Genomic DNA, 27,329 nt, shown 5'->3' on the forward strand with positions numbered 1-27,329 from the left:
GCCAGAGAAGTCTTTGGAAAGGGCAACCAGAAGACGTCTTTATCTGCAGATTACTAAAACCTTGTGAAGATGGGCATGGAGGAGAAATAACTGAATACAGATCTGCTTTTACTAAAGAAAGAATAAAGATCACCAAAGAAGAGGCGATCAATGTGTTTCTACAAGAAGTATTTCTGCAATTGTTTTCCTCTCTCCCCAAGAGCGTTTCTGCAATTCATATTTCCACAAAGTAAACCGTTTATGCTCCAAGGTCATAAAAACAAAGAAATTCATGACATTGTGAAAATGAGGAACCATTCTGAAATTATAAAAAAAATAAAAGAATTTTGCGATCTGCACTCACAAAACAGAGGATTATTAGATAAACGGGAAATCATAAGGCAAACCCACGAAGATCCTTTTGTTTGATGAAGCCGACGAAGACAAAGCCATACAATAACAAAGATATGGGAATGGGAATGGGAATGGGAATGGCTCTGCAAGCATTGCTTCTTGCCCATTTCCCTAGCAGAAGCAAAAGACCCAAATTGAAATGACATACATCGCTACCGCAATCTGTATTACTAACATCCAATTTCTTAAGAACAAATCTAAATGGGTACTTCAGCCCAACGCCTTTCCCCTTTATTCAAACACCGGAACCACCGATTTGGTTAAGAAATTTGCAATTAGATCGCTAGAACAAGACCCGGAACGCCCTTAGGAAGCTTGCACTTAAACGACGAAGACGACGATGCTGAAGAAGAAGGAGAAGCAAATGATAGTGACGATTGGTTTGAGTTTTCAATGAATCAAGTAACAGTGAGGGATATATTAAAGTACTCTTTGACTTGGGTGATTATCCCATCGGTAGTTACCGTCCAAGAGTGAACCCACGAAATTGAATGATTCTGATCGGTGCCTTCAACGAGGACCGTAGAGACAATAACAGTGAAGGTAAGAGGAACAAAAACGAAAGCTTGTCTGAAGAAGCTTCAGTGAGTAATCGCATCATATGCTGGTGAGAAGGAGGATAGAGATGGCTTCTGGTTGCCGTCTCCGGCGGCTTCTCCAGAAAGCGAATGAGAGGCACGCGAGGGAAAGATCCAACGAGGAGAGAGAAACTATTCATCGGGTATTAGGGTTGAGGAGAAGTGAATTTCGTTTTTCAATTTCAATCATTCGATTCACTTTTGTCACGTGTCGTTCATCAAGCTATGCACTTGAAGTGTAATTGACGAAGATGTAATTGAGACGATAAAAATCCCCAAAACAGCATCGGATCCGGCTTCTCTCTAGAGCACTTGTGCGCGGCACGGCGTGCAGCGCACATCATGCGGCTGGAGAACTCTGATCCACATGGCAGCACACATCCCTGTGCACTGGTATGTGGTCGAGGCCACCCCAGCCGCACGATGTGCGCGGCACGGTGAGAGGAGCTCAATCCTACATGAACTTGCAATGGAAGAATTTGGGCCAGTTATTGTTCACACTTTAGACCTTGAATTCAACATTCCAGGGTGGGTCCAATCAAGTTGACTTTTGAATAGAGATTAGAAGAGCTCGCATGGGTTTGTGTAAAAATTTTAAATCAAGGTATCGGTAAATGGTGACCATATCGATACAGATATTGATATGGATCCGTCGTATCAGGTTGAAAATCGGACAGTTTTACTTTCAATTTTGAAAATTTTTTTTTAAAAAAAAAAAATCATTTTTAGACCATTTTACCTTTGATATGTTGCATTCCACTGGGCCTGTATCAGTCAAAACTAAGAATTTTAAACACAGAATCGAGGATCGAATTGGTTCCTATCGATTCATATCCGATCCAATCGGAATCACCCGGAATCAGAATTAGAAACCCTAGAATCAGCTCCTTAGATTTGAAAACATAGCGATCTGATCCCAAAATCCATAGAATTGACTGCTTTGGAATGTCTGGAAACAGCCACGGTCGATTTAACCGATCTGTATCGGCTGTATTGGTCGATGCCAATACCAACACTTAGAAGGGTGGTTTACCTGAGCCCACTGCAAATGTGCTTCCATTCACTTCGATCAGTTCTGGTCACAAGCCTTGAATGTATTCAATATTCCCGGTTCTCTAATTTATAGTTCAGGTACATATTTATTCCAGGTGATTTTGCTCTGTTTTTCCAGCATTCATGAACTTCTAAGGAATAAGTTTAAAGTTTTAACTGAAAAATAGTATAGGCAGTTTTAGATTGTGACTTTTGAACCCCGAGACTTGCGAATATTGATCCATTGATAATCGACTGTTTATAGCCTGATTAGCCCGTTGAAACCAATTTAGCCCATGTATAACTAGGGATGTAAATGGATAACCGAAATCCGAATCCGAATCTGCATCCGTGTCCGTTTAGGGGCATCCGTATTCGTTTAGAGATATCCGGGAAATAATCCGAATACTCCGATTAAAATCCGTCTAAAAAAAAATCCGAATACTTAATAATAAAAAATTAAGTAAATAATGATTTTGAGGGTTTTTGAAGATTCAATAGGTTCTAGAATATGATGAAAATAGAATCATGATCTAAGAGATATGGATTGAGAGTGAATTGTATCCACTAGAGGGAGGAAGGTCGGGTTACACAAGGCAGAGATGTAAACGGATGGTCGAAAATCCGAATTCGATCCGCATCCAAATCCGTTTAGAGGTATCCGAATTCGGCCAGGGAATATCCGGCTCCGATCACATACGATCCGTATCCGATCCGAATCCGATTCGTTTACATCCCTATGTATAACCCGTTTATGGCCCATTTATAGTTCTATTAGTCAATTAGCATATTTAAAGCCCGATTAGTCCGATTACCTTGAGCCCAATTATGGACCCGTAATTGATCGAATAGAACTTGTCCATGCCCTGACCTACGAGGCCTGATTACCTAATCTATCGAAAACGGTGCATGATCTTAAATTGAGAGAATGGATCCTCTTCACATACGTGCCAAGTTCCAACTAGTGTCCCTTTTGCTTCCATATATACCCCTCTTCACCCTTTAAATAGTAGGAAGTGGGACATGTCTTGGCACCTAACATGTATGTGTAGGAAAATGTACATGCAAAGCAACTCTCTTCTTAAATTGATGGAGACCAATGAGGCCCGACCAGAACCAACCAAGCCCGACTGGTTGACACCTCTAATTTCGTAGGTGTGGGTCCTCGTTGATTTGACTTTATAATGTATCATAAGTGTGGTTACATTTTAATAAGGATGAATTTTAAACTTTGTTTGGCCTGAAGGCCATCTGTTTGAGCAGGATGAACTTCTAGCTCAGTGGTAGGGGACTAGACAATTGGGTCTAGCGTTTGTCCGCGGAAAGTCGAGAGTTTCACCCTCCTATCCTCCACTCTTGTTGAAATAGTAGTATAATAATGTTGTAATAAGTGTGGCTCACTGGCCCCCTTGCTGATCCCTTGTGGATCCTTGTCTGACCCCGGTGTGGGGCCTAACACCCAAAAAAATCTTATAAAGAATATTTAAATCCAAAGGCAATATTGTCATTTCATTATATTTTAAGGCATCACATAATGTTTATTATGACTAAAAATCGTGGAAGCCTTTACTTGAGGGGGCGCTCTCGACCTAGTGAATATCACTTATTTTGAAGTTTATCAATGGTGGTATACAATTTGGCTTAAGCACTAATGAAGATCTTTATATTGAAGCTCGATCTTTTTTAAGTATTATTTCTTTCTACCATATCCTTAATAGGGGGTTGGTTACACCTACAATCGAAATGGAAACTAAGCGTTCCATGGTTTAAAAATACCGAATCTCGTCACAATCATCATTCGTCAGGACTCTTCAAAGTAAGTTCCTTGGTTTGAACATTGCATATAGTTAATGTCGCAATTCCCGACTCTAAGGGAGAGTATATTCAATAGAATAATTTCTTATATATTTTATAATAGAAAATTTTTTTCCAACCAAATTTCAATATTCTATTCCCACGAATTGACTCTTACCAAAATTATAACCATGTTAAATCTCTATGTCACCCTAACTTAAATCTGTTTTGTTTCTTCGTATTTCTTGATATTTGCATTAACACATACCAATGTAATAATTCAAACTTTCTTATTTTACATAGATTCGTTAAACAACAATTAGATTTTGCATTCCAATTTCAGAGAATTAAACTGCCCAGATAAAGGGAATTTGATATAACAAACTAGCAACTTGTACTCAGAAGATCTATTGCACAAACAGAAACAAGTATTAAGTATCCATACGTACCCAAAGGCAAAACAGGAAATTCCTCTCTCTCTCTCTCTCTTTTGGTTTTTATGTTGTGGGTTACTGTTAATATCATTTTGGCTTATTCTTATCGAAACAGCCTCTCTGCTAAACAGGGGTAAGGCTGTCTATATTATGATTCTCTCCAGACCCAGCAGTGGCGGGAACCTCGGGTACTCTTTTTTTTATTCATGAATCGTCATCCTTGAACTTTGCCATCTTGGCAAGCTCATCAACAGCTTCAACCAAGTGATCAAGTCGAGCCACAAACTCGATAAGCAATGAAGTGAAGGTGGCGAGGGACAAGGAAGCAGTGCTCTCCAGTGCTTTCATCCTAGGCAGAAAATCCACTCCAACACTACCTTCTTCAAACTCATCCACCTCTCTTGATGGCCATGAATATAACCTCCTCTGTTGCTTCTTCATTGCCTCATGGTAAGACTCAGTTGCCGCCCCCACTGCCGGAGTCCCATTCTCTACCGCCTGCGGTGGCGGATTCAATGGCATCTCCTGGCCACCATCGCCACTGCCTTGGTCAATCACCAAGTGGGCGGAGAGGTTGGAAAGGGTAGTAGGTGACAAAGCAAAAGAGACTTGTTTAGAGAGTGCCTTGGTACTATAGGAGGAGGAGTTGTTGTTGTCAAGGAAAAAGTCATGTCCCGATGTGAGGAGGTAAGAGTGCATGTCTATGGCCCTTTGGAGGCGCTCTGTAGAGTTATGGACTCTCTTTAGTAGAGAAGTCCTTAGGTTTCTCTTCATGTTCATCATATCCTTTCCAAGACTCCTCACTAGTTCTGCTGCTTGGCTACTTGCTTCTTGAATCTCTGACTGAAATGTAATCTTGAGGTTATAGGGTGCCTGGTGGGAAAAAAAAAAGGTAAACACCATTAATATAATCATCAACATCATCATCTGGATGTAGTGATGGTTGAAAGATAGAAAATGTTCTTAAGAATGAGCATCTTTGTATGTTTTAGTCATGAAAGCTTTAGATTAGGAATGAAATTTCAAAGAATGAGAATCAATTGGTTCAACTAGTCCACCATTCACAGGTGGGCCGGGGGAAAAGCATCACCAGGATATACTGGGATAATATACTTGGCGTATTATGATTATTCGATTTGTGGAACCTTGGTTTTGAACTCATCCTTAAAAGCTAGCCATTAAGGAGAGGGTGCCAAAATATATGTCTCCATCGGACTATCACATTCAATATGGGACTTATTACTTCATAAGATTTATGCCCATAAGATATACTGGATAATATACTTGATATGGCTCCGAATTCATCCTTAAAAGCTAGCCGTGAAGGAGGGGGGAGCCAAAATATCTATTAGTCTCCATCAAATTATCACATTCAATGTGAGACTTATTACTTCGGCCTTACAAGTGGAAGCCCAACATTTTTGTGAAAGTGAAACCCATCATATTGGAATCCAAGAGAGAGAGAGAGAGGGGTGTGACCTGTATCTCAGAGTGAAGGACTCCATGAAGGGCCATCACTTCGTAGGCGCAAAATCGGAGAACGGAGGCTACTTTTACATATTCCGACCAAGGGTAGAAGAAGTGTCGGAATCTGCCGTGTGGTGGCTCCCATTTCGCTGAATTTGCCTGTAATATGTAATATGGACAATTTCTTAGATCTACTAGATTAAAACAATAATTACAAAACAAGTAAATTTGTAAGAAAATTAGGTGTAAAACAAACTCAATCCTTCTTGTTTTGTAAATTATTTTTTTATCTAAGCTTATAAAATAACCTCACTACCAGTATAGACGGTGAAATCCATGTAGGATGGCACCCTATGTGTAAACAGTAGTTACCAAAGAATCGATCTTTGCTGATGAGTTCAAAGTAGCTTTACATCCCTTATAAGCAGGCTCATCAGGAAACTCATCCATCACAGTCTTAGAGAACTCCGGGTGATCAGATCCATCATCTTTCAAATATTTCCTCACACATTCTGAAATGTTATTAACACAACAAAACTAATAAGAAATTAATGCGTTCCAAACTAGTCCATTAGGATTCATTTCATATATAAAATTTATAAAGGGTTTGCTATAAGCCCTAACCATCAAGAGAATCAGCCACAGCATCAAATTGTTTAACTAACTCTTTGTGGAGTTTCTCTCCAGCCCATGCAGGACACACAAAGACATTCACTAGAACTGCTACAAATGCTCCGATTCCAATTGAGTACAACCGTGCCATTGCAGTCTTTAACGGGTTTCCCATACGATACCCAGAAATTACTATCAAACAGAAGGTGAAGAGTGTAACTCTGAATCCATACTCGTATGGCACCAAGGAAGGCCACTGCTTCATTAAAGATGTTACAGCTCCTACATCCATTAAATTGATAAGTCTCAACTCAACATCTCCCATTACCCAAATCACATTACACTTTACATGCATGAACGTAAATAAGTACCTATCAAGAAGATGCTGAAACCAATTATTATAGGTTCTGCAACATGGCCGGAGCACAGAGCCACCTGGCCGACGGCAACTGCAAAGACTCCGGCAAGTAAGCTTCCTAGCGCCCGGTTCAATCCTCGGTTAAACGTCGCCCCTGACAGACACAGAGTTTACAACCATAAACAAATTTCACCGCATAATAGTATTCCTTATCCTTATATGATGCTTTTTTTTATGCATGCTTTAAGGTTTTGGGTTTGACCCTCCAATGTGGTATCAAAGCCAAGGTCTCTTTTTATCTTCCTTAAGTTGTCTATCCACGTGTAGAGTCAATTATACTTTAAGTAATTACAGTGATATGAATTGTTGAGATGTTTGGAGTTAATGGAGTAATAATCTCAAATTGGGTTGTTCAAGTACTTGGTGCATTGAAAAATTATCTCCTCTAGTTCCCCAGTCCCTCTAATAGGGGGAGTGTGAATCCCATCCGGGCATAGGGTTCGAGCAGGGGTAGGGTGGTCATTGTGACCCCCTTGTTAGGGGGACTGGGGAATGGAAAAGTATCTCCTCTAGTTCTCTGTCTGGCCCAGTTCCCTAATATCTCTAATAAGAGGTGGGTGGACCCCACCCAGCCAGTGGTGGAATTGTCATTGCGCCCCCTTGTTAGGGGCAGTGGGGAACTGGAGGAGATAAAAGATCCCCATATATTTGAGTTGAGGGGTTATCTTTAGATAAATGTATATGCATGCATGCAGTTATGTACATACCAACAGTATATTCGAACATGATGGCGACAGTGAGGATGGACCATATGATGCTGGTACCGAATACATGATAAGGTGCTTGGAAAAGTATGAGCAAGGACACTAGGAGAACAGCAAGGCCCACCTTTAGTGAGAATGTTACTCTATTGGGGTCTTCTTTGCAGAATTCCCACACTGACTTCATCCATTCTTTACTGTAGAACCCAACAACTCCGGCTGATTTCTTCTCGGTGGTTTCCGGTAGTTTTACTTTTGACGATGCCGGACAAATGTCGATCTTGATGCTGCTACCCTTTTTCCCATTCATTCTCCAATGATATGGTGTGAGTTTTTCGACCTCGATCGGACCTCTTGGATATTGCTCCGGCTTCAACCAGTACTCCGGTCACCCCTCTGAAAGAAATTATACAAAGAAATCTAATGGAAGAAAGAAGAGAAAATAGTTGAGATTATGAGTTAAAAGTTACAGTTTTGCGATGAAGAAGTGTGAGGAGATCGAATGAGATTATAAAGAGTGGTGGTGTTGGCTAAGTTGGGTGATGCAAGTAGGGGGGGGGGGGGGGAGTGTTAACAGAGACAAGACAGTATATGATAAACAGAAGAATAATTAAAATCCAAAATAATTGTTAATTAAATTTTTTTTTTGTTTTTTTGAAGAGAAGATAGGAAGGAAATCAAGGATAAGAGATGCCTAAACCCAATAATGCTATATATGGAAGGAGAATTAGAATCAAACGATGCAACGGGACATAGTTTGTTGTCTCAGCAAGAGACAAGCAAGTTTGCCTTCCTAATACCCAAGTCCAAATATCTAAAAATCTACAAAAGTGGAAGCTTAAGTTACACCAAAGAAATGTCCAAAGATATACCCATTTCACTCTAAATTCATTTTATCAAGTTTTAGATGAAATAGTTTTGTGATTAACAAAAAAAAAAGAAAGAGTTTTTGTACATGGCCGTGCATGGTGCACAATCATGTTTTTAACCATTGGATGGGCATGATCGTGTATATTATACGATTCTTCATCTCCATCCAACGGTTGCAAGTATAGTCGTACATGATGCACAATCGTGTACGAAACATTTTGCCTAAAAGAAAAGACATAGATTGCTTTACAAAGAGGTTATTTTTTCACTCGAACCCGCGACCATTAGTTCACTGTGGAGCAAACTTAATACTCTTGCGCCAAGCTCCACCCACAGTTTTGTCACAACTAGTACTATTCTTGTCGTCTTGAGGTAGTTGACTATGTTTCATATTTATTCTCGGAATAGATTCGGGGTCTAAAACGCATTCTAAAAACAAAAAAGATAGAGAAAAATTAGGGTTCAGATTGCGCATTTTAGATCCAGAATCTATTCCAAGAATATATCAAAATACAGGCTCATTTCATTTGGAGTCAACATTTTTGAAGATATTATCCACATCACCCTCAACTCAAATAGATCAAATTCCAACCCTAAGATATCTCCATATGTTAAGATATAAAGGCTTAAAATTAATGCGGTTGATCAAGAGTAAGATGCTCTAAAAATTTTAGACCAAATGGGAAGTCCATTACATGATAGGCTTCATGATTGAATAAAACCATTTATTGAATATGACAAGTGGACAATACACAGGAATCCATTTTGTCCAACCAGAGCAGATACTTTACGGATCAATACCTCAGGAATTGAAGCTCACATTATTGTTCTGAATACTACATCATTGGCTGTCGATTAACAAGAATTTTTATTTTTATTGTTTTTTAAATTTTAATGAAGGAAAAGAAAATTCCAATGAGATACATTTCTAGACGTTTCTTTGAGATAAGAATCAATAGAGGATTAATTCTATGCCTCGACTGTGAAAATGACACTCTAGGTGGTGGCAAACATTACTTCCAGTAGTAACAATAATGGCTTCATCACATACTGTCTGAAGAAGCCCTTTCAAAAGAAAGAGAGAGAAAAGAATGATCCTGTGTTAAGACATAGGTGTCTGTGAAATTTTTTTTTAAAAAATTTTAAATATAATGTGCCACATAGCTAAACATGACAAACTTTTATCGTAAATATTTATTATTGGGTTTTTATCAAATGTCCCCTCAAAATTCCTATTTATCCAAATACATCTTTATAATTTTATAATTTACATGTGCCCCTTACTTTCAAAACATTATAATACTTTAGTCCAGTCCGTTAGTTTAATACGTTAAACGTTAGTTTTAAGAAATCTAATAACCAAAATGCCCTTGTGACAAAAACCCACCAAAATTAAAGAGTAAAGTGACCAAATTGCCCTCATCTTCCCCAAATCGTTTAAGATTTAAAATTGAAAATCAAACCCTAAACCATTTGGGGAAGATGAACCCTAAAATCAATGAATCTATCCTGACTCTTGCAAAGAAATCTTGCACCCATTGTCTTAAACATCTAGACCCACCATCAATTTATCGTATATTTGTCATCTCATCATCTCAACCTCAACATTTCCTGATGAGTTTCGAATATCAACCCCACCCCCATTAAGGATATGTTTGGTATGATTTATTTGGAATGCATTATTGATCTACCTACGTGTTTTTTACTTTGGGAACAAATAGGCTCTTGAGCGAATGAACCACGCAAAGCATTGAAATGGGTATTGAGTATTGACTTCCATCTCTCTCTCTCTCTCTCTCTCTCCATGTAAAAGATCAAGCATCGGAATACTTTGATTCCTATTCTGATGGTGTTTCTCTTGCAAAATTTACATTCACACAACCAAAATGCTTGATATCTTAAGTTGGCTATTAGCTATAAGGAATATTCATATTCTTACTTAAAAAAGCGCAAGTACGTAAGTGGTTGTGTTAGAACTTAGAATACATCTCTCTATGGTTGCATGAGAGAATAATTACTAACCCAATAATGTAAAGTTTTACTAGCTAACACGAAAATGCTAAAATAAGATATCGGGATCGAAGCTTGTATTAATGGCATCTGGTTCTTGAGAACCCATCATCTGCAATCAGATATCTTTAACACTAACATAGATCGAGAAGACGATGATGACCCAAAACATCAAGATCGAGGTTTTAGTTCATGATATCAGTGCGGATTGGTCTATTGTTTATGTCGTTATCGGTATTGAAAAAGGCTTTTTTTTCTTTTTATTGTATCGGCCAATATGATACCAATACCCAAATAATCCATGATTTAGATTACACAAAAATCTAAAGCAATACATTTGACAAGAGATTTAATGAACATGTTGTTTTAATGAATTGTGACCTTGTGATCCCCTTAAAAATAATATGAAGTAAGAGATATCATGTGATGCAATGCAAAATAAGTAAATGTAAGACAAAGGCAAACCTATTTCTATTGTAAATTTTATTTTTTTCCCTAATCTCGTGGATTTAAGAAATTTTTTTTTTTTTAATTTTTTATCATTGGGTGGGATGTCTGAAGATAGTTGACCCTTGACGCCGTCCTACCAATGCTTGAAAAGCAATAAAATAAGAGATACCATGTGATGCGATGCAACGCAATTCGAGTGGGGGCGGGGTCTTATAGAGAGCTGATCACCTTGGGGTCCTCCTAGCATTAAGATCTAAGAAGCATATGATAACCAACAACTGCCTAGCTCAGTTGGTGAGTCGTGGTGTGCTTCATACTCATGCTCACTCGAAGGTCTCGAGTTGGTGAGTCGTGGTGCGCTTCTCCCCGGTTTGATCCCCTCCTCTCCTTCCCCTTCCCCTTCCCCTCTATACAAAAATCTCTACCTGTTTGTAGCATCCAACCCAGTATAATGACGCACCGAAGCTGGAAAGAAAATTGACGACGAAGAGCTGCAATTTTTTGCTGCCGATTTGGCAAGGTAATCCGCAGTAGGAATATGCCCAATAGAAGTCTACTCTTGGAGTAACACCCTAATTAATTTGCAAAATGATCCACTATAACATTGTTCTCATGATAGCAATGAGAGGTCCTGTAGGAACAAAACAGAAGATAGATTAATCGAAGATTCCAGCATTGATGAAAAGTTGGTGATCTTACTACCGAAATCAAGGTTGAAGAATCAATTTCAATCAATAGTTGTTTGTCAAACATATTTGTTGTGCAATTACCAATACTTTAAAGAAAGCCACAATCTCTGCTGAAGGATTAGAAGCAATCCCATTATATATATGGCGAAGGAACACAAATGCCTACGATTATGATCTTCAAAAACATCCTCCTATAGTTTGGATTCACTTTACAAACCTCATCGATATCGATTTTAACCCAATCGGAATCTCGAGGCCGGAGACCACAAGATCTCCAAAGTTCTTGCTAGGCATAAACTGCTTTGCTGTAAACCTCAAACTGTGAATTCACTTACAAAGCAATCGAGGCAAGTTACACTGGTGAGGAAAATTTTGCTCAAAGAATGAGTAAATTTTTTTTATTTTTTTATTTTTAAATGGAAGCTAATTTACATCTTTGAAGCGCTTGAAAGGTTTCGGTGAACAGAAGATTGCAGTAGTTACACACAACCCAGAAATAGAACTTACATAGCAAGGATAAGCTCTCAAGAATGAGAATGCAGTAGCTATCATCCTTCCTGACACTCGCCCTTTCCAACCAGAAAAAACAAAGGAAGATTAGAAAAGAATTATCAACTTGGAATATTGATTCACTCATAACGGGTAACCACCACCATGAGGGCAACTCTCTATACCACAGCCATTGCCAACACCATTGAATTTGAGTCTCCTATCTTCTCAGGCCGGGGCTTAACATATTTGCCAATGGTTTTTTGGCGAGATCGTTTCTTCATTCTCGTGAGCTTATCCTTGCTATGTTGCTTTCTTCTTTCTTTTTGTTTGTGTCGTAGATTTCGCTCCCTCTCATACACACCTTGCCAGAAAACCTCACCGGTTAACGGCCACAGCCACCGCCTAGTGGGATGGTCAGAGTCTGATTCTTCGGCCAGATCCTCATCCATGCTCTTTAGAGTAGTGTATGAGAACCAACTGACCCACATCTGACCTCTCCGGCTCTTCAACCTGTGCTGTTCCTGCATTGCACCAGTCTCTGGGTTCACATATACCATCCGCCTTGCACTATGGTATGCCCAGACATTCACGAGCAGCTCAAGCACACGAGAGTAGCAATGCCGATCCTGCAACATGAATTCCACCGCTGTCAGAAAAGGCCCAAAAGGGAGTCAAAATTAGCTACATTCAAAGGTGACAAATCAAATAATTTTTTCTTTTATATATTTTTTTCCTCGAAAAGAATCACTGCAATATATTGATGCATAAGTAGGACAGAATTGCATGCTTTATTTTGTCTTGGGCGAGGTCACCTTCTAGAAAACCCTCGCTCTCTCTCTCTCTCTCTCTCTCTCTCCACCCCACCCCACCCCACCCCACCCCTCCCTCCAAATGCATGCTTACACAAGCACATACTCAAAATTTGAGAATTATCAGCCTCTGGAATAATTCTAGGCAATTATGCAAACTGCTGTGCTACTAAGGCTAGAACCATTGAAAACGCCAGTTTCTGGGGCTTGTAGATCTAGGCGGGACCAGCAGTTGTATAAGTGTCAAACCTATCAAGGGGTGAGGAAGATGCCAACCACTACAGCCAACTAATCAGGCTATCATCTCTGGTTCGTGGAAATTCCTAACAAATCAATTAAAGAGGATTATTAGATTTTTGAAATGAGTTTCGGGAAGCCGGTATGATGGAAGCCGTGAGGCAAGAGATCTTGGGTGGTGTGAGCGTCCCAAGAGGAGGAGGAATTACCACGGTGGTGGATTTGGGGGGGTTCTTGGGCTTTCCAGCGCTGGAGAAGGAGACTCACAAGGTGGTGAAGCCATTATCATATGCTGCGGTGACGAAGCCACGTTTACCTCAGATTGATAGTTTGCCATCGCCGGTTAGGGATGGGAATTTGAAGAGGATTAAAATTCCTCAGGCGGCTTACATGGAGCAATTGGACAAGCTACAGTACTCCCTGTTGGGGAGAATCAATTTCCGGTTTACCTCGATGGATAAGCTGCGCGAGGCTACTCAGCACTGGCCTCTGCGGGACGGGGTATCATTGAGATCAATCGGCAAAGGTTTTGTCATCTTTCGCTTCTCGAATGCAGAAGACATGACGTCTGTGTGGAGAAGAAGCCCCATTAGAGTCGACAATCAACTCCTGAGATTCCAGCAGTGGCGTAAGGAGTTTAGAGTCCATGAGCAAGCAATTATGCACCGATTAACGTGGATCCGATTCCCGAACCTGCTGCAAGAATATTGGCACGAATCCATTTTGCTCTCTATTGCCAAGGCTGTGGGGCGTCCAATAGCCATTGACCGTCGCACAAAGGAATCTCACTATGGTCACTTTGCGAGGGTGTGCGTCGATGTTGATGAATCGGTCCCCAGGGTGGAGGAAGTGTTTGTCGAACGTGAACAGAAGGGTTCATCGGAGATGTTTGTTTTCAAGCAATTGGTGATCTTTGAAGAGCCGCTGACACGATGTTCTACTTGCTGTGGATTTGGGCATCAAGCAGATGCATGCCTAGCCCGTGGGCGCGATGAGGCAGATGGGAGGTGGTTGAAGCAGCGGCAGATGAAGTGGTTAAAGCTGGGGCACATTCAACGAAGGTCTGGTGCCGGAGGGAGTTACCAGCGTTGGAGGAGGTGCCGGCAGTTAGAACCATGACCCCTCCAAATTCTGTTTTGCGTGAAGAGGCAGCTCAAACCTCCGGTTTTCCTAGCATAGCTAACATGCATGGAAACGTAAGGGCTGTAGAGTCCCCTGTCCTCCCTGTTTCTCGAGTCAACGACTCTCTCCCTTGTGCTTTGAATCCCATTGATAGTGAGGACTCTTCTCATGCGGCTGAGGGTACAATGGTAACTTCTCCAGCTTTATTTGCTCAACACGGTGGTGAGTTGGTGGGTGAGTCGCAGCAATATCAAAGTAACGATAAATTAAGCCCAAGTGAACTCGGTCCAGTGGAGATAACTTCGCCGGTTTCGGTAGTTTGTAGAAACAGTGGTCGAATGGCGATTGTTCACCATGATGATATGGTGCCAGCTCAAGAAGATATCAACGGCTGTGATGCCCCTTTTGTTAAGGTAAGCAAGAGAAGGGGTGCCCGAGAAAAACATATTCTGAAAGCTAATATTCTTGCTGGCTCAAGGCGACGAGGTGCGGCAGAGTTAAATGGTGTAGATCAGGTGCTGCAAGCGGGCCATAGTGTGGACACTTTGGAGGTGTCGCCTCAACTCTAACTATAATCATCCATGAGATGCCTCCATTGGAATATTAGAGGAGTGGCAAATCTTCGAGCGCGAGCTCATTTGCAAGGTGTTATAAGGGAGTATTCTCCAGATTTTCTCTGTTTAGCTGAACCCAAAATTGATGCAAATAAATTCCCTTTGGGTTTTCTGTCCGCAGCAGGCATGACAGTGGAGATCATCTCCAACAATCGAGATGATGGTATTCCAAATTTGTGGTTTCTTTGGAGGGCTGGACTCCCACGTCCTAGGGTGGTTCTTCAATCGGATCAGCATATTTCTTTACAGGTGGAGATTAATGGTCTCAGTAGCTTAATAACTGTTGTTCATGCTAGCTGTTTCCGTTCTGTTAGGCGCGATCTTTGGTGCGATTTGGTCTCTCTTGCAGGAGTTTCATGGCCTTGGTTGGTACTGGGGGACTTTAATGCCTACTTGTTTGCAGCTGACAAGAGAGGACCTGGAAGATTTAATATGGGGGCTGCAGAGGAGTTTGCTGCAATGATCGATTCGGCATCTTTATCTTTGATCCCCTCCACAGGTAACAAGTTCATCTGATCAAACAATCATCGGGTGGGGAATGTTCGAGCCACTTTGGATCGTAGTCTCTGCAATTATGAATGGTGGCAGCGTTATTCAAATAGTGCCCAGCAGGTGCTAGTGAGAGGCACGTCTGATCACGCTCCAATATTAGTTCTTTGTGAAGAGGTGCCACGTCCTAGCAATGTACCTTTTCGGTTTCTAAGGTTCTGGACGGAGCATGAGCACTTTAAAAACTTTGTTCAAGACTCTTGGAGTGAACCAGTGAGAGGATCCACTTTATTTGTGGTGGCCATGAAACTTAAAAGGTTAAAAAATCCTTTGAAAGTCTGGGCGAGAGAAGTGTTTCCTCATGTTGACTCTGAGGTAAGTAGAACTCAAGCTGTTCTAGAAACAATTCTGAATCAGATTGAAGTGGATGGTTTTTCGGAGGACCTCTTTGACAGGGAATCTCAGGCTCGAAAGGAGTATGACAAAACAGTGACTCTTCAAGAGAAGATGTGGTGTGAAAAATCTAGAGATAAGTGGATTAGATTGGGGGATAGATGTACGAAGTATTATCACCTATCAACAAAGCTAAGAAGAGCCAGGAACACTATACGCAAGATCACACTGGATGATGGTTCAACTCTCTCTGATGCTGCTTCAATTGGGACGCATTTTGTTGCTCATTTTGAAAAAAATTTCAAAAAAGGGGTGGCGACAAAGAAGGCTGACTTGCTTGAAGTAATTCCACCTTTGGTTTCAGCAGATGACAACGCCATGCTCACTAGGATTCCTTGTCACGAGGAGATCAGAGCGTCTGTTTGATCTGGACCCTTCTAGCGCTCCAGGTCCAGATGGGTTCCCTGGGGCATTTTATAGAGATTGCTGGAACATAGTTGGTAGTGATGTTTGCAGGGGAATCCAGAATTTTTTCAGGGAAGGAGTAGTCACAAAGGGCCTTAATAATAATTTCCTAAGCATGTTGCCAAAGGTTGACAATGTAGATAAGGTTGGTCAATTTCGCCCTATTTGTGTAGGGAATTTCTTTTTTAAATTGATACCGAAGATAATGGCGACTAGGCTATCTTCCATCCTGCATAAATTAATCTCACCTGAGCAGGGAGCCTTTCAGCAGGGTAAAGTCATTTTTGAAAATATCCGGGGTGGTCTCAGAGTTGACAAATATAATGACTAGCAGCCGCAAGGGTGGAGGTCTGGGTCTAAAACTGGATATTCAGAAGGCTTTCGACACCCTCGATAGGAGTTTCCTATTTTATGTGCTTCAGACATTTGGTTTTTCAGAGTTGTGGATTTCCTGGATTCATCAGATCATGTTATCTTCTAGGATTTCAGTGCTAATAAACGGAGGCCCTATGGGTTTCTTTGGAATGGAAAGGGGGTTGAAGCAAGGCGACCCCCTCTCCCCCCTGCTCTTCATCATTGCAAAAGAAGTCCTCTGCCGCGGTCTTGCTGCCCTACATTCCTCTGGAAGCTTGAAAACACTGCCAAGTCTGTGTCAGGTATACACCCCATCTCACCTTTTGTATGCTGATGACCTTTTTATTTTTATGAAGGCCGAGCTGCGAGGGATTAAAAAGGTGATGAAGTTTTTACAAGACTATGGAGATTACTCTGGACAAAAAATCAACCTGTCCAAAAGCAAAGCTTTCCTAGAGAGAATCTCGGCTACACGCAGGCAACGATTACTTTCAGCTCTTCAAATCCCTATTTGCAATTTCCCTACAAGATACCTTGGGGTTGGTCTCATAAAAGGGAGAGTTAAAAAAGAGATCATATTGCCATTGATGGATCATTTCAAGAAGAGGTTATCGGCCTGGAAGGGGCGGTTTCTTTCTATGGCAGGCAGGGTTGAGTTGGGGCGATCAGTAATGGGTAGTATCCCCCTACATAACTTCTCAATCTATCTCTGGCCTACTTCTGCAATTGAGCACATGGAACGCTGGCTTCGCAACTTTATTTGGTCGGGTGACGCAGATAAAGCCAAGGCAATCACGGTGCGATGGGATAGACTATGTAAACCGAAAAGTGAGGGAGGTTTAGGAATTCGCCGCTTGAGAGATATCAATTTGGCTCTAATTACTAAGTTTGCATGGGTTATAAAGGCTGCTGATTCAGACCTAGCAAGGTTTTTGAACAGGAGATTTGTGAACAAGGAAGGGTCTCTAAGAAAGGTGGTGGGAACTTCATCAATTCTCCCTGGTCTTCGTAAGGTGTGGGATTTTACACAAGCGGGAGAAAGGTGGGTGGTGGGAGATGGGAAGAGTATCCGTTTCTGGTATGATAAATGGCTTGGAAATAATTCTATAGAGGAGCTCCTTCTCCCAAACCGAATTCCAAGAAATTTAACAGCCTTGGTTTCTGATTTTTTAGATGAAGAAGGGTGGAATTTTCCACAGGTACAATCTCAGGCTCTCCAAGAGGTGTTGTTACATGTTCATAATATGGGGAGTGCTCAAACCACTTGTACAGATATTCGTATTTGGGCTCACTCCACCTCAGGGGTTTTCACAGTTAAATCTGCTTGGGACGAGTTAAGGGTGAAAGCAGCGACTCTGGCATGGGTTTGGGCGGTATGGCAGAAAGGGTTACACCCCCGCAGCTCTCTTTTTGGTTGGCGGATGATGCATAATGCGCTTCCCACAGATGACAAAGTCAGCCGTTGTACAGTTCCCCTTGTGTCTAGGTGCAATTTATGTCACTCAGAAAATGAATCAGGGCAGCATATTTTCTTAAACTACAGCTTTTCAAGTTTGATTTGGCAGGAAATTCTGCTCCTTTTTAATGAGCACTGGAGCGGATTTCCCTCGATAGAACTACTCTTCTCATGGTGGCGAAGAAAATCCAATGCAGTTCCTTTACCTAGCATTTGGAAAATCCTTATAATAGTTACTTGCCAACAAATATGGCTGGAAAGAAATCAGCGCAGATTTGAGAACAAGGTAGGAACTCCAAAGCAGGTGGTAATGAAAGTTCTTAGAGCAGTTGAAGAGGGTTCACGGCTCACCTCTGTCGACGTTAATTCTGTATAGGAGCTGGTCATTGCGAGGGCACTTCGAGTTAAAATTACTAGACCTCCAACTAAGAAAATTGTAGAAGTTATTTGGAGGCAGCCTCCCTTAGGCTGGTGGAAACTCAATATTGATGGCTCTTCGCTAGGAAACCCAGGGTCTTCAGGGGCTGGGGGTCTCTTTCGCAACCATCTAGGTGTAGTGATAAGAGCTTTCGCTACTTACCAAGGAGTTGGATCAAACTACAATGCTGAATTGGCAGCCTTCTTTATAGGCATCAGGGAAGCAAAATCACTAAGTGCAACTAAGCTTTGGATAGAGAGCGATTCAGCCTCAGTGGTGTCTTCTATTCTCTCCTCCAAGCTCCCATGGAGTTTCATTCAAGAATGGAGATTGGCGAAAAACTTCCTAAATTCCATTCAATGGCGTATCACTCATTGCTACAGGGAAGGTAACGCCCCTGCAGACTCACTCGCAAATCATGCAGCAAGATCAAAATCAAGTCTGGTTTGGACTGTAACTCCAACCTTCATAGTAGATGCAGTGAACTGGGAAGTGCCGGGTAGGCCTCTCTATAGGTTCTGTTGAGCTCTAGATTCGTCTCTCAGGGCTGGTTGTATCACAGCCTTTTATGCTGTTGCTCTTTGTAACCTATTCTATTTTACTCCATTAATACATACATTGCTGACCATTAGCAAAAAAAAACTAATCAGGCTATGTGGGGTTAGACTCATACACCAATGCCAAATTCATGGAGCATGACACACCAAAGCCAGACCAGAAGCCAAGATTTTCAACCCTTCTACGAGTGCAAAGGCTTTTAACTCCCACTCAAAAACTCTGGGAAAAAAGAAACCCATAAAAAATAGGGAAGGAGAAATGGGGGTGAGGGGGGGGGGGGGGGGACAGGTTTTTTATAAGACCATGAATGCAGTGATACGTGAAGAACCTACTTACCTTTGATATACTGAGAAAACAGTGCCCACTGCGACGATGCTCATCATACATCTGTGCATCCAATGAGTCAATAAACATTCTGCGGAGGGATTGGCATACAAGTCAATGATTGCTTCAATAAGTAGGCTATATAAAAACATCTTGATACATGATCCTGAGGATGTTCTCTTTCGTGTGTGCAACAAAGGGGTAAGAGAATCTTGACTCATGTTCCATTATCTTCCCATACCTTGAGAACATGACAAACTCGAGGTAGGATTGGGTTGGCAAAACCCAGCTGTGCATGACAGACCATGTGTCCCCATCCACTGGCATAGGTGGCAAGGAATTCCAATCTTTCTTCAGACCATACATCCTTCGAAGAGCCTCCGAAAACGCATATCTTGGCAAGAAACATAATTCAGTGGGTTTTATTGAAGCATGAGAGGGAAACTATAGCTTAAAGATTTCCAGAAATGGAGTCAACAAGTGAGATAATGGTGCTTCCACAAATCAGCCGCAAATGGAATTTTCACAAGTATGAAAGGAAGAAAAATAAAACTTGCTATCTACTTTGTGGACTGTTCGATGCATCATTAAAATTGGACTATGCAGTGATATGTCTAGATTGATGTAGAAGCTTAGAAGAAACCATGTAATTATTATTATTATTATTTATTTTATTTTTTTGGGGTGGATGGGGGCTGCTTGTAGTACAAGAACATTGCAAAAACAGTGGGAAAAACTATATTTTGCGGGCCATATGATTGAGATAGGCATCTCAAATTTAGGATGTGGTCTATTGAGGTCAGAGGTCATCCATTCAATGGTCAGATAAACCAACGGAATAGATGAGTCACCCCCTTGGCTCCCCTCCCCCTCCCCTACCACCGGCAACTTCCTCCTCAGTTCATTCCCTCCCTTCCCCCCAGCCACCATCATCTCCATCAGCCCCTCCCTCTCCCTCGCTCAACCACTGTAACAAGCCCTGGTCATCTCTTTTCCAGCCATCCTCAACCCCCTCCTCCTCTGCTGACTCTTCTCTCCTCTTCATCCCCCCAGCTCTCAAAAATGGCCTCCCGGTTGCCCACTGCCCTGATTCTCTCCTCACCCCGGAAATCCCTAAGTGGAACTCCTGCCTAGTTGGACACTTTCTTGGGCCCAGACCTCCTTTCAACCTAGTGAAAGCCTCCCTATCAAAGCAATGGAAACCTGCCGGTTCTTTTGACACTTTTCTCCTCGACATCGGGGTGTTCGTCTTTCGTTTCTTCTCCGATGAAACTAAAGCCCGTGTCATCGATGGTGCCCCCTGGATGGTTGGTTCTAAGCCTATCTTCCTCAGGCAATGGACCCCCCATCTCCTGCTCCACAAGGTCGACTTCAGCACTACTCCCTTGTGGATCACCCTCCCTGGTCTCCCCCTCCATTACTGGTCTCGTGACTGCCTCAGTCGCCTTGGTTCCGTCATCGGATTCCCGCTGCACACGGACGCTCGTACACTGAAGATGGATCGACTTTCTTTTGCCATAATTTGCGTGGATGTATCAGCCAAGTCTGATCCTCCCTCTTACATCACAGTTGTTGAAGACGATGGGTTTAGTTTCGCTCAGCCCGTCAAATACGATTGGATACCTCCACGCTGTGATCACTGCAAGATTTTTGGACATTCCTCCAAGGACTGTGCCGCCGCTGCTCCCCTTTCCCTCGCAGCCTTGCCGGCAGATCCTCCTTTGTCGCACTCTGAGACGCCTCGATCGGTAGCTTGCGCTGAAGCCTCACGACCTGCGATCGCCCCTGCTCCAAATTCTACAAATGCCCCTGCTCCAGGCCCTCTCTCTGTTGCACCGTCCATCTCGCAGCAAAGAGGCCGATTGATCTCCCGTCGACGGCGTAATCGCCGCCGTGTGCTTCCCATTACGGTGGAACCCTCGAAAGCTGCAGCTTCTGCAACCTCTGATGCTCCTGCTATTCAGCCCACTGTGCCTGGCTCTGTCTGTCTCTCTCGGCAGTAGCTGTCTCTCTCGGCAAAAGCTCTGGTCAACACGACGATGAAGCCCTGCAACCTGCAAGCCTCGAAAAGTCGCTGCTGTCGCTTCCTCTTTCACGCTCTGAAGATAGGTCTGAGATTGGCATCCCCATCGATGCTCCTCCCTTTCCTGATATGGGTGTCTGCGACCCTGGTTTGGCCACTGGGAGCTCCCTGCATCAGTGCCTTAGCCATTCGCGTGATTTAACTTTGGTCCCTGCGCAAGGTATACCCCCCCCCCCCCTTTTGTCGGTCTTTAAGTCCCCACCCCTTGCACCAACTTTTATTACTAAATTGCCACCCCTTCTACCTACCCCCCCTCCACGTGGTTTCCAACACGTGATCCCTTTCCCCCTTTGAATCCCTTTGCTTTGACCTCCTCAACCCATCCACCCCCTCTTATTAGCCCATCTTCACGGCCCATCCCCCCCCTTCCATCTCCCTAACCACCTCTCAGCCCATTCCCTTGGCCCACCAGAACCCTACTTCACAGCCCAATTCCTTCTTTACATACAACCTACCCATCATCCAACCCCGAGCCCATCTCTACCAAAAATCCTACCCCAACCCACTTCCCTTTCCCTTCTCCTCCAACCCAACCCTCTCCCATTCCACTTCGGAACCCCTTATCTCTCCTCTTGATCCCACCCACCTCCACCCCCTTCTGTCTCCACCCCCGTCCCCCCCTCCCCTACCTAGCTCGCCTTATCCGCTAAATTTCACCCCTTCCTTCCCGAAGTGGCATTACCCCTCCCCTCTCGTCGGCCCTTAGTGCGCAGCCCGGTGGTCGCCTATGCTCGTAGGCGACACAAGAGCACCCCTCCTAGGATCGAGCTGCCCCCTTCTCCTTAGTGCCCATGTTGTCTGGTTTTATTTGGAATGTCCGTAGCCTCAACTCCTTGGTCAAGCATCTTGAGCTCCGTTCCTTCCAAATCCTTCAGCTCCTCCTTCTGTGGTCTCCTTGAGACTCGGGTTCTCTAGGAAAACGTTTCCTGCATTGCTGCCTCCATCGCCCCCTCCTAGTCTTTCCTGTCCAATTACACCCACTCGCTTTCTGGACAGATTTGGATTCTCTGGGATCCATCCAAACTCCACATCTCCCTCTCTCACTCCTCTTCCCAATTTGTTCACCTTCGCCTCTCGTTCTACAATTCCCCCTCTGCCTCCTTTATCACTACGGTATATGCTTTCAACCAGGCTATTGACCGTCTCTCCCTCTGGTGATCTCTCCCTCCTTTATCACTACGGTATATGCTTTCAACCAGGCTATTGACCGTCTCTCCCTTTGGTGACCTCTCCCTCCTTTATCACTACGGTATATGCTTTCAACCAGGCTATTGACCGTCTCTCCCTCTGGACTGATCTCTCCCTCCTTTATCACTACGGTATATGCTTTCAACCAGGCTATTGACCGTCTCTCCCTTTGGACTGACCTCTCCCTCCTTTATCACTACGGTATATGCTTTCAACCAGGCTATTGACCGTCTCTCCCTCTGGACTGACCTCTCCCTCCTTAAGCCCGGTTTGGACTCTCTTCCTTGGGGAATCGGAGGGGATTTTAACATTGTTTGCTCTCAACTTGAAAAACAAGGCGGCAGGCCCATTGATCTCTCGGCGGTTGACCCCTTCAATGACTGCATAGAGGATCTTGGCCTAGAGGATCTCAGGTGGTCTGGTTCCCCCCTTACTTGGCATAACCATCGTGTTGGCCCAGACCACATCGCTTGCAAGCTTAACCGATTTCTTGTTAATGAAGACTGGCTTTCCTCTCTCCCCCACTCCCATGCATCCTTGTCCAAGGCCTTTCCGACCACTGCCCCTGCCTCATTTCCCTCCAGCCTTACTCCTCATTTGGCCCCAAACCTTTCAAATTCTTTGACATGTGGACTTCCCATCCTCTCTACCTGCCTACCATCAAGAAAGCTTGGCGTCTTCCGGTCTCTTCTCACTCTCTCCCTCTGGTTGCCCTAGCCCGCAAGCTCAGGAATACCAAATCTGCCCTCCGAAGGTGGAACCTCTCCACCTTTGGTAATATCCCCGCCAGGCTCTCTTCCTGCTATTCTGATCTATTTCATTTGATCCCATCCCTTCCCAACAGCCATAGTTTGAAATTATTTACCCAAATTAAAAAAAAATTTCAAGCTCCAGTCCGACCCTCTAGACCCGGCTATGCCGCTGATGAGAAGCATCTTTCCGAAGAGCTCTCCTCTTTCGCCCTCTTAGAGGAAAGCTTTTCTTCGTCAGAAATCTCGTTCCAAATGGCTAGAACTTGATGATTCGAATTCTGCTTACTTCCACCGCTCCCTCAAAGCCAGGCAGAACTCGAACTCCATCACCCTCCTCCTCGCTTCTAATGGAGCCTCTCTCTCCACCCCCTCCGAAATCAAAGAAGCTGCCTCCTCCTTCTTCTCCACCCTCTTCAACCCCTCCCTCCCTCCCCCTTCCCCAATCCCACGAATCTCATCACTAAGTTTATCCCCCCCTCCCTCTTCAACTCCCTCATTGCCATCCCCTCTGATTATGAAATTTCCCAGGCTATCCTTTATTAAGCCTGGTCAGCTTGCTCAGATCAACCAAACCTTCATCTGCCTTATCCCTAAAAAGGAAGGGGCTACCTCTCTGACTGACTTCCGACCCATCTCCCTTTGTAATCTCATCTATAAGTTCATCGCCAAGATTCTTGGCAATCGGATCAAGGCGGTCATTCCCTCCCTTGTTAGTCCCAACCAGTTGGCCTTCATCTCCGGCCGGAGCATTGCGGACAACATCATCCTCTGCTCTGAGATCGTCAGAGGCTTTGACCGCAAATCTCACTCCCCGGCGGCTCTTCTAAAAATCGATCTCCACAAAGCTTTTGATTCCATCCGTTGGGATTTCATCTGCGATGTGCTCTCCCTCATGGGTTTCCCTCCTGTCTTCATTCGCTGGATTTATGCCTGTATCTCCTCCCCCTCCTCTGTCCTGGTAAATGGTTCACCGCTAGCTTTTTCCGATCGAAAGTCGGAATCCGACAAGGCTGCCCCCTCTCCCCTTTCCTATTCTCCTTTGCCCTGGAAGTTCTCTCCAAAAGCCTCCAAACCAAAACCGATCTTCACCTCATCTCCCCTCTTCCAAAATGTAAGCACATCAACCTCTCCCATCTGGCCTTTGCTGATGATCTGATGATCTTCTCTAAGGCATCCCATTCCTCCATCTCGGCAATCATGGCCTCGCTCCATCTCTTCGAGTCTCTCTTCGGCCTCTGTGTCAATCTCCTCAAATCCAAAATCTTTCTCTCTGGTATCTTAGACTCCTCTAAAGAATCCCTCCGCCTCTTAACAGGTTTCTCCATCGGCTCTCTTCCTGTCATCTACCTTAACCTTCCCCTTATTCCTGCCAGACTCTCGAGTCACCATTGCACTCCAATGCTCGACAACATTCGCAAGCATCTCCAGCTTTGGAAAGGCAAGCTCCTTTCTTACGCTGGTAGACTAGAATGTATCCGTTCGGTCCTCCAAGCTACCTACATTTACTGGACTGGCATCTTTTGCATTCCTAATTCCACCATCAAGGCTATTGAGTGCATCTTATGCGCCTTCCTTTGGAAGGGCAGTGACACTCCCAGATTTCTCCACCCAGTTAGCTGGAAATCTATCTGTCTCTCCAAATCTGAGGGTGATCTTGGCCTCCACCGCATTCGTGACTCCAACACGGCGGGCGTCCTTAAGCTCCTCTGGAGAATCTCTTCCCGCCAGGATTCTATCTGGGTTTCCTGGGTCCATTCTTATCTCCTCAAATCTGACTCCATCTGGACTATCCCCATCCATGCCGACTCCTCTTGGATTTTGCGTAAGATCCTCTCCCTCCGCCCTCTGGCCCTCCGTGGAATCTCCTCCTCCATCGCTAATGGCCACTCCACCTCTCTCTGGCTTAATCCTTGGCACCCCTTAGGTATCCTCTATAATCTTCTTGGCCCTAGAGCCATCCACTCCTCTGGCCTCCCCAAGGCCACCCCGGTCTCATCCCTCATCTCCTCTAGTTCTTGGACCCCCAACCCCTCCCTCAACCCAGACATCATCTCTCAAATCTAGGCAACCCTTCCCCCGTTGTTGCAAATCACCTCCCCCCTTGCGGATAAGGCCATCTGGCTTCCCTCCCCCTCTGGTATCTTCTCCTCCTCTTCTGCTTGGAACTTCTCCAGAGATCCTAGCCCCTCTGTCCCCTGGCACAACCTAGTTTGGTTCAAAGGCCACATTCGCCGCCATAGCCTAACTGTTTGGAGAGCCCTCAAACTATGCCTGCCTACCCAAGCCTTCCTTATTCACCGCACCATCCCTGTTATACCCGCACCCCGGGAGTATAATTAATTATTATTTTCTTCCCGTGACGTGTGGTTACCGCTGCCATAAATGCTGGTGAGCTATTCTCACTGGTGGTCAAACCTAGCAGCAAAATCATTGACCACAGTACGGGCTTGCCTGTGGAGGAAAGATTCCTCAACCGACGGTGGGGGAAATTCGTTGACGGTGACTTCGTTGATTTTCCTCCAAGTACTAATCCGGGAAGTGAAGAGTACCGGAGCGTGTACCTCGGAGCGTCGCCTCAGTTGGGCACCTCGTTCAGTGATGAGCTTGACACTGCCGTGGCGAGACTGTTGGGATCATAGGGGGACAAACCATGACGGCTGAGAAGTAAGTTTTAGCCCTTAATTTTATTTATTTACCCTTTCCTTTGATGTTCTCGAAGTGCGGGTCAAGGTTTGAACCGTTCGAGCGATTTTAATGGTGTAGGGAATATTCCATTTGTGGGACCCACTTATTTAAGGGAGCATGTGATGGGCTTATAATCCCATGGTGGATGGACCCATCCCCAAGTGGGTTCTTCTCTATTTGAAACCTGTGGGCAAGCCCATTTAGTTAAGAGGCCCATTTGATTCTATTTGACCTAAAGATGGGTTAACCCATTCCTTTACCCTAAATAAGACCATGGGTCGACCCATTACCTCTTAACCCATTTGACTTAAAAGATCCAAGACCCATTTTTACAAATAAGTCTAAAGGGGGAGAGAGCACTCATCCCTCATTACTTCTCCCATCCAACCTAAATCGTGGAGGAGAGAAAGATGAGAGAAAGAGGAAGGAGAAAAGGGAGGAAGAAGGGTGGAGCATCTTAATAGGGAGGCTTGAGGATCTTGCTTCTTGGAGCCTCAACGTGGGTGCTATTTCCTTGAGGTAGGTAAGTCTTTAAGGCCCTCTTCCTTCTTCATTTTGGGTTTTGGGGTTGGGAGATGGTGGAGAATCGGTCTAGGGTTGTCTTGAGACCCAAGAATCGATGGGAACTCATGGCCTTGATTTTGTGGAGCTATTTGACTCCATTGGCTAACCTCAAAGCTCCCAATCCCATCCCAATGGAAAGACCTAGGGTTTCTACCCTATTATGCTCTAAATGAAGTTCTCTTTGTTTTCCTTTATTGAATCAATGGGTTGCATAGGCCTAATGGGGTCTTAGGACCCTAATGTGCCAAGGAGAAAGCCTTTTTGGTGTTTCCTTTTCTCCAATTTACTTGGAAATGGAAGCCTTGGTGAAGAATCCTTTGATTTTGGAGTTTGAAAGCAGGTGGTTTTACCTGCGGTTTTAAGACCTACGAGAAACCACCCCTGCAACCACCCTGAGACCATCTCTTAAGAAACTCTCTGTTGAAGTCAGTTTTACCTGCGGTTTCACATCTGAGGTAAAACCACACGTAAAACCGCACCTAGAAGAACCCTTCCTAAGCCCCTGTTAAAGTCGGTTTTACATACGGTTTCATGCTCTCTGAGAAACCACCCATAAAACCGCCCGTCCCCAGAACTATTGACATTTGACCTTGACCCACTGTTTTGACCATAACTTGATCTACGCATATCGCATTGATATGATTCAACTTGCGTTATAAACTAAACTCAAAGGGCTACAATTACTATGAAGAAACCTTGGACCCAATATGAGTGTGTGATCCTCAAAAATGGATTCAAACCTGACTGATGTGTTTAGACAGTAACTTTAGAATTTAAGTTATATGTCAGTGACCTTGCTTACTTCGTGGCTATTGGAGTAGAACTTATTAGGGTTTAATGGAGGTTTAATTACAACCTAAGGTGCCCCTAATCATACT

General features: G+C 43.7%; 2 protein-coding genes across 3 annotated transcripts in view; both read right to left on the reverse strand.

Annotated features, from left to right (window-relative positions):
- Positions 1 to 4,435: 4,435 nt before the first annotated feature.
- On the reverse strand, positions 4,436 to 7,766 carry LOC122660798 (aluminum-activated malate transporter 9-like). The gene is made up of 6 exons (XM_043856032.1): positions 7,436 to 7,766; positions 6,682 to 6,822; positions 6,323 to 6,592; positions 6,071 to 6,210; positions 5,711 to 5,857; positions 4,436 to 5,104 (listed from the first exon to the last, which is right to left on the reverse strand). The coding sequence occupies exons 1-6, from the start codon at positions 7,737 to 7,739 to the stop codon at positions 4,436 to 4,438; spliced, it is 1,671 nt and encodes a 556-aa protein (XP_043711967.1). The 5' UTR covers positions 7,740 to 7,766.
- Positions 7,767 to 12,039: 4,273 nt separating this feature from the next.
- Positions 12,040 to 27,329, reverse strand: part of LOC122662420 — a 43,254-nt gene continuing 27,964 nt past the window's right edge. Inside the window, exons 12-14 of one of the 2 annotated variants that reach the window (XM_043858051.1) lie at positions 19,421 to 19,573; positions 19,192 to 19,270; positions 12,041 to 12,566 (exon numbers count right to left, since the gene is read on the reverse strand). In XM_043858051.1, the coding sequence (XP_043713986.1) occupies positions 12,117 to 12,566; positions 19,192 to 19,270; positions 19,421 to 19,573 (682 nt within the window). In that variant the 3' untranslated portion in view covers positions 12,041 to 12,116. Of the gene's footprint in view, positions 12,567 to 19,191; positions 19,271 to 19,420; positions 19,574 to 27,329 lie in introns of both variants that reach the window. The other variant, XM_043858058.1, reaches the window with a different exon arrangement.

Source organism: Telopea speciosissima, chromosome 1 (genome assembly GCF_018873765.1).
Source record: "Telopea speciosissima isolate NSW1024214 ecotype Mountain lineage chromosome 1, Tspe_v1, whole genome shotgun sequence".
Taxonomy (NCBI): Eukaryota; Viridiplantae; Streptophyta; class Magnoliopsida; order Proteales; family Proteaceae; genus Telopea; species Telopea speciosissima.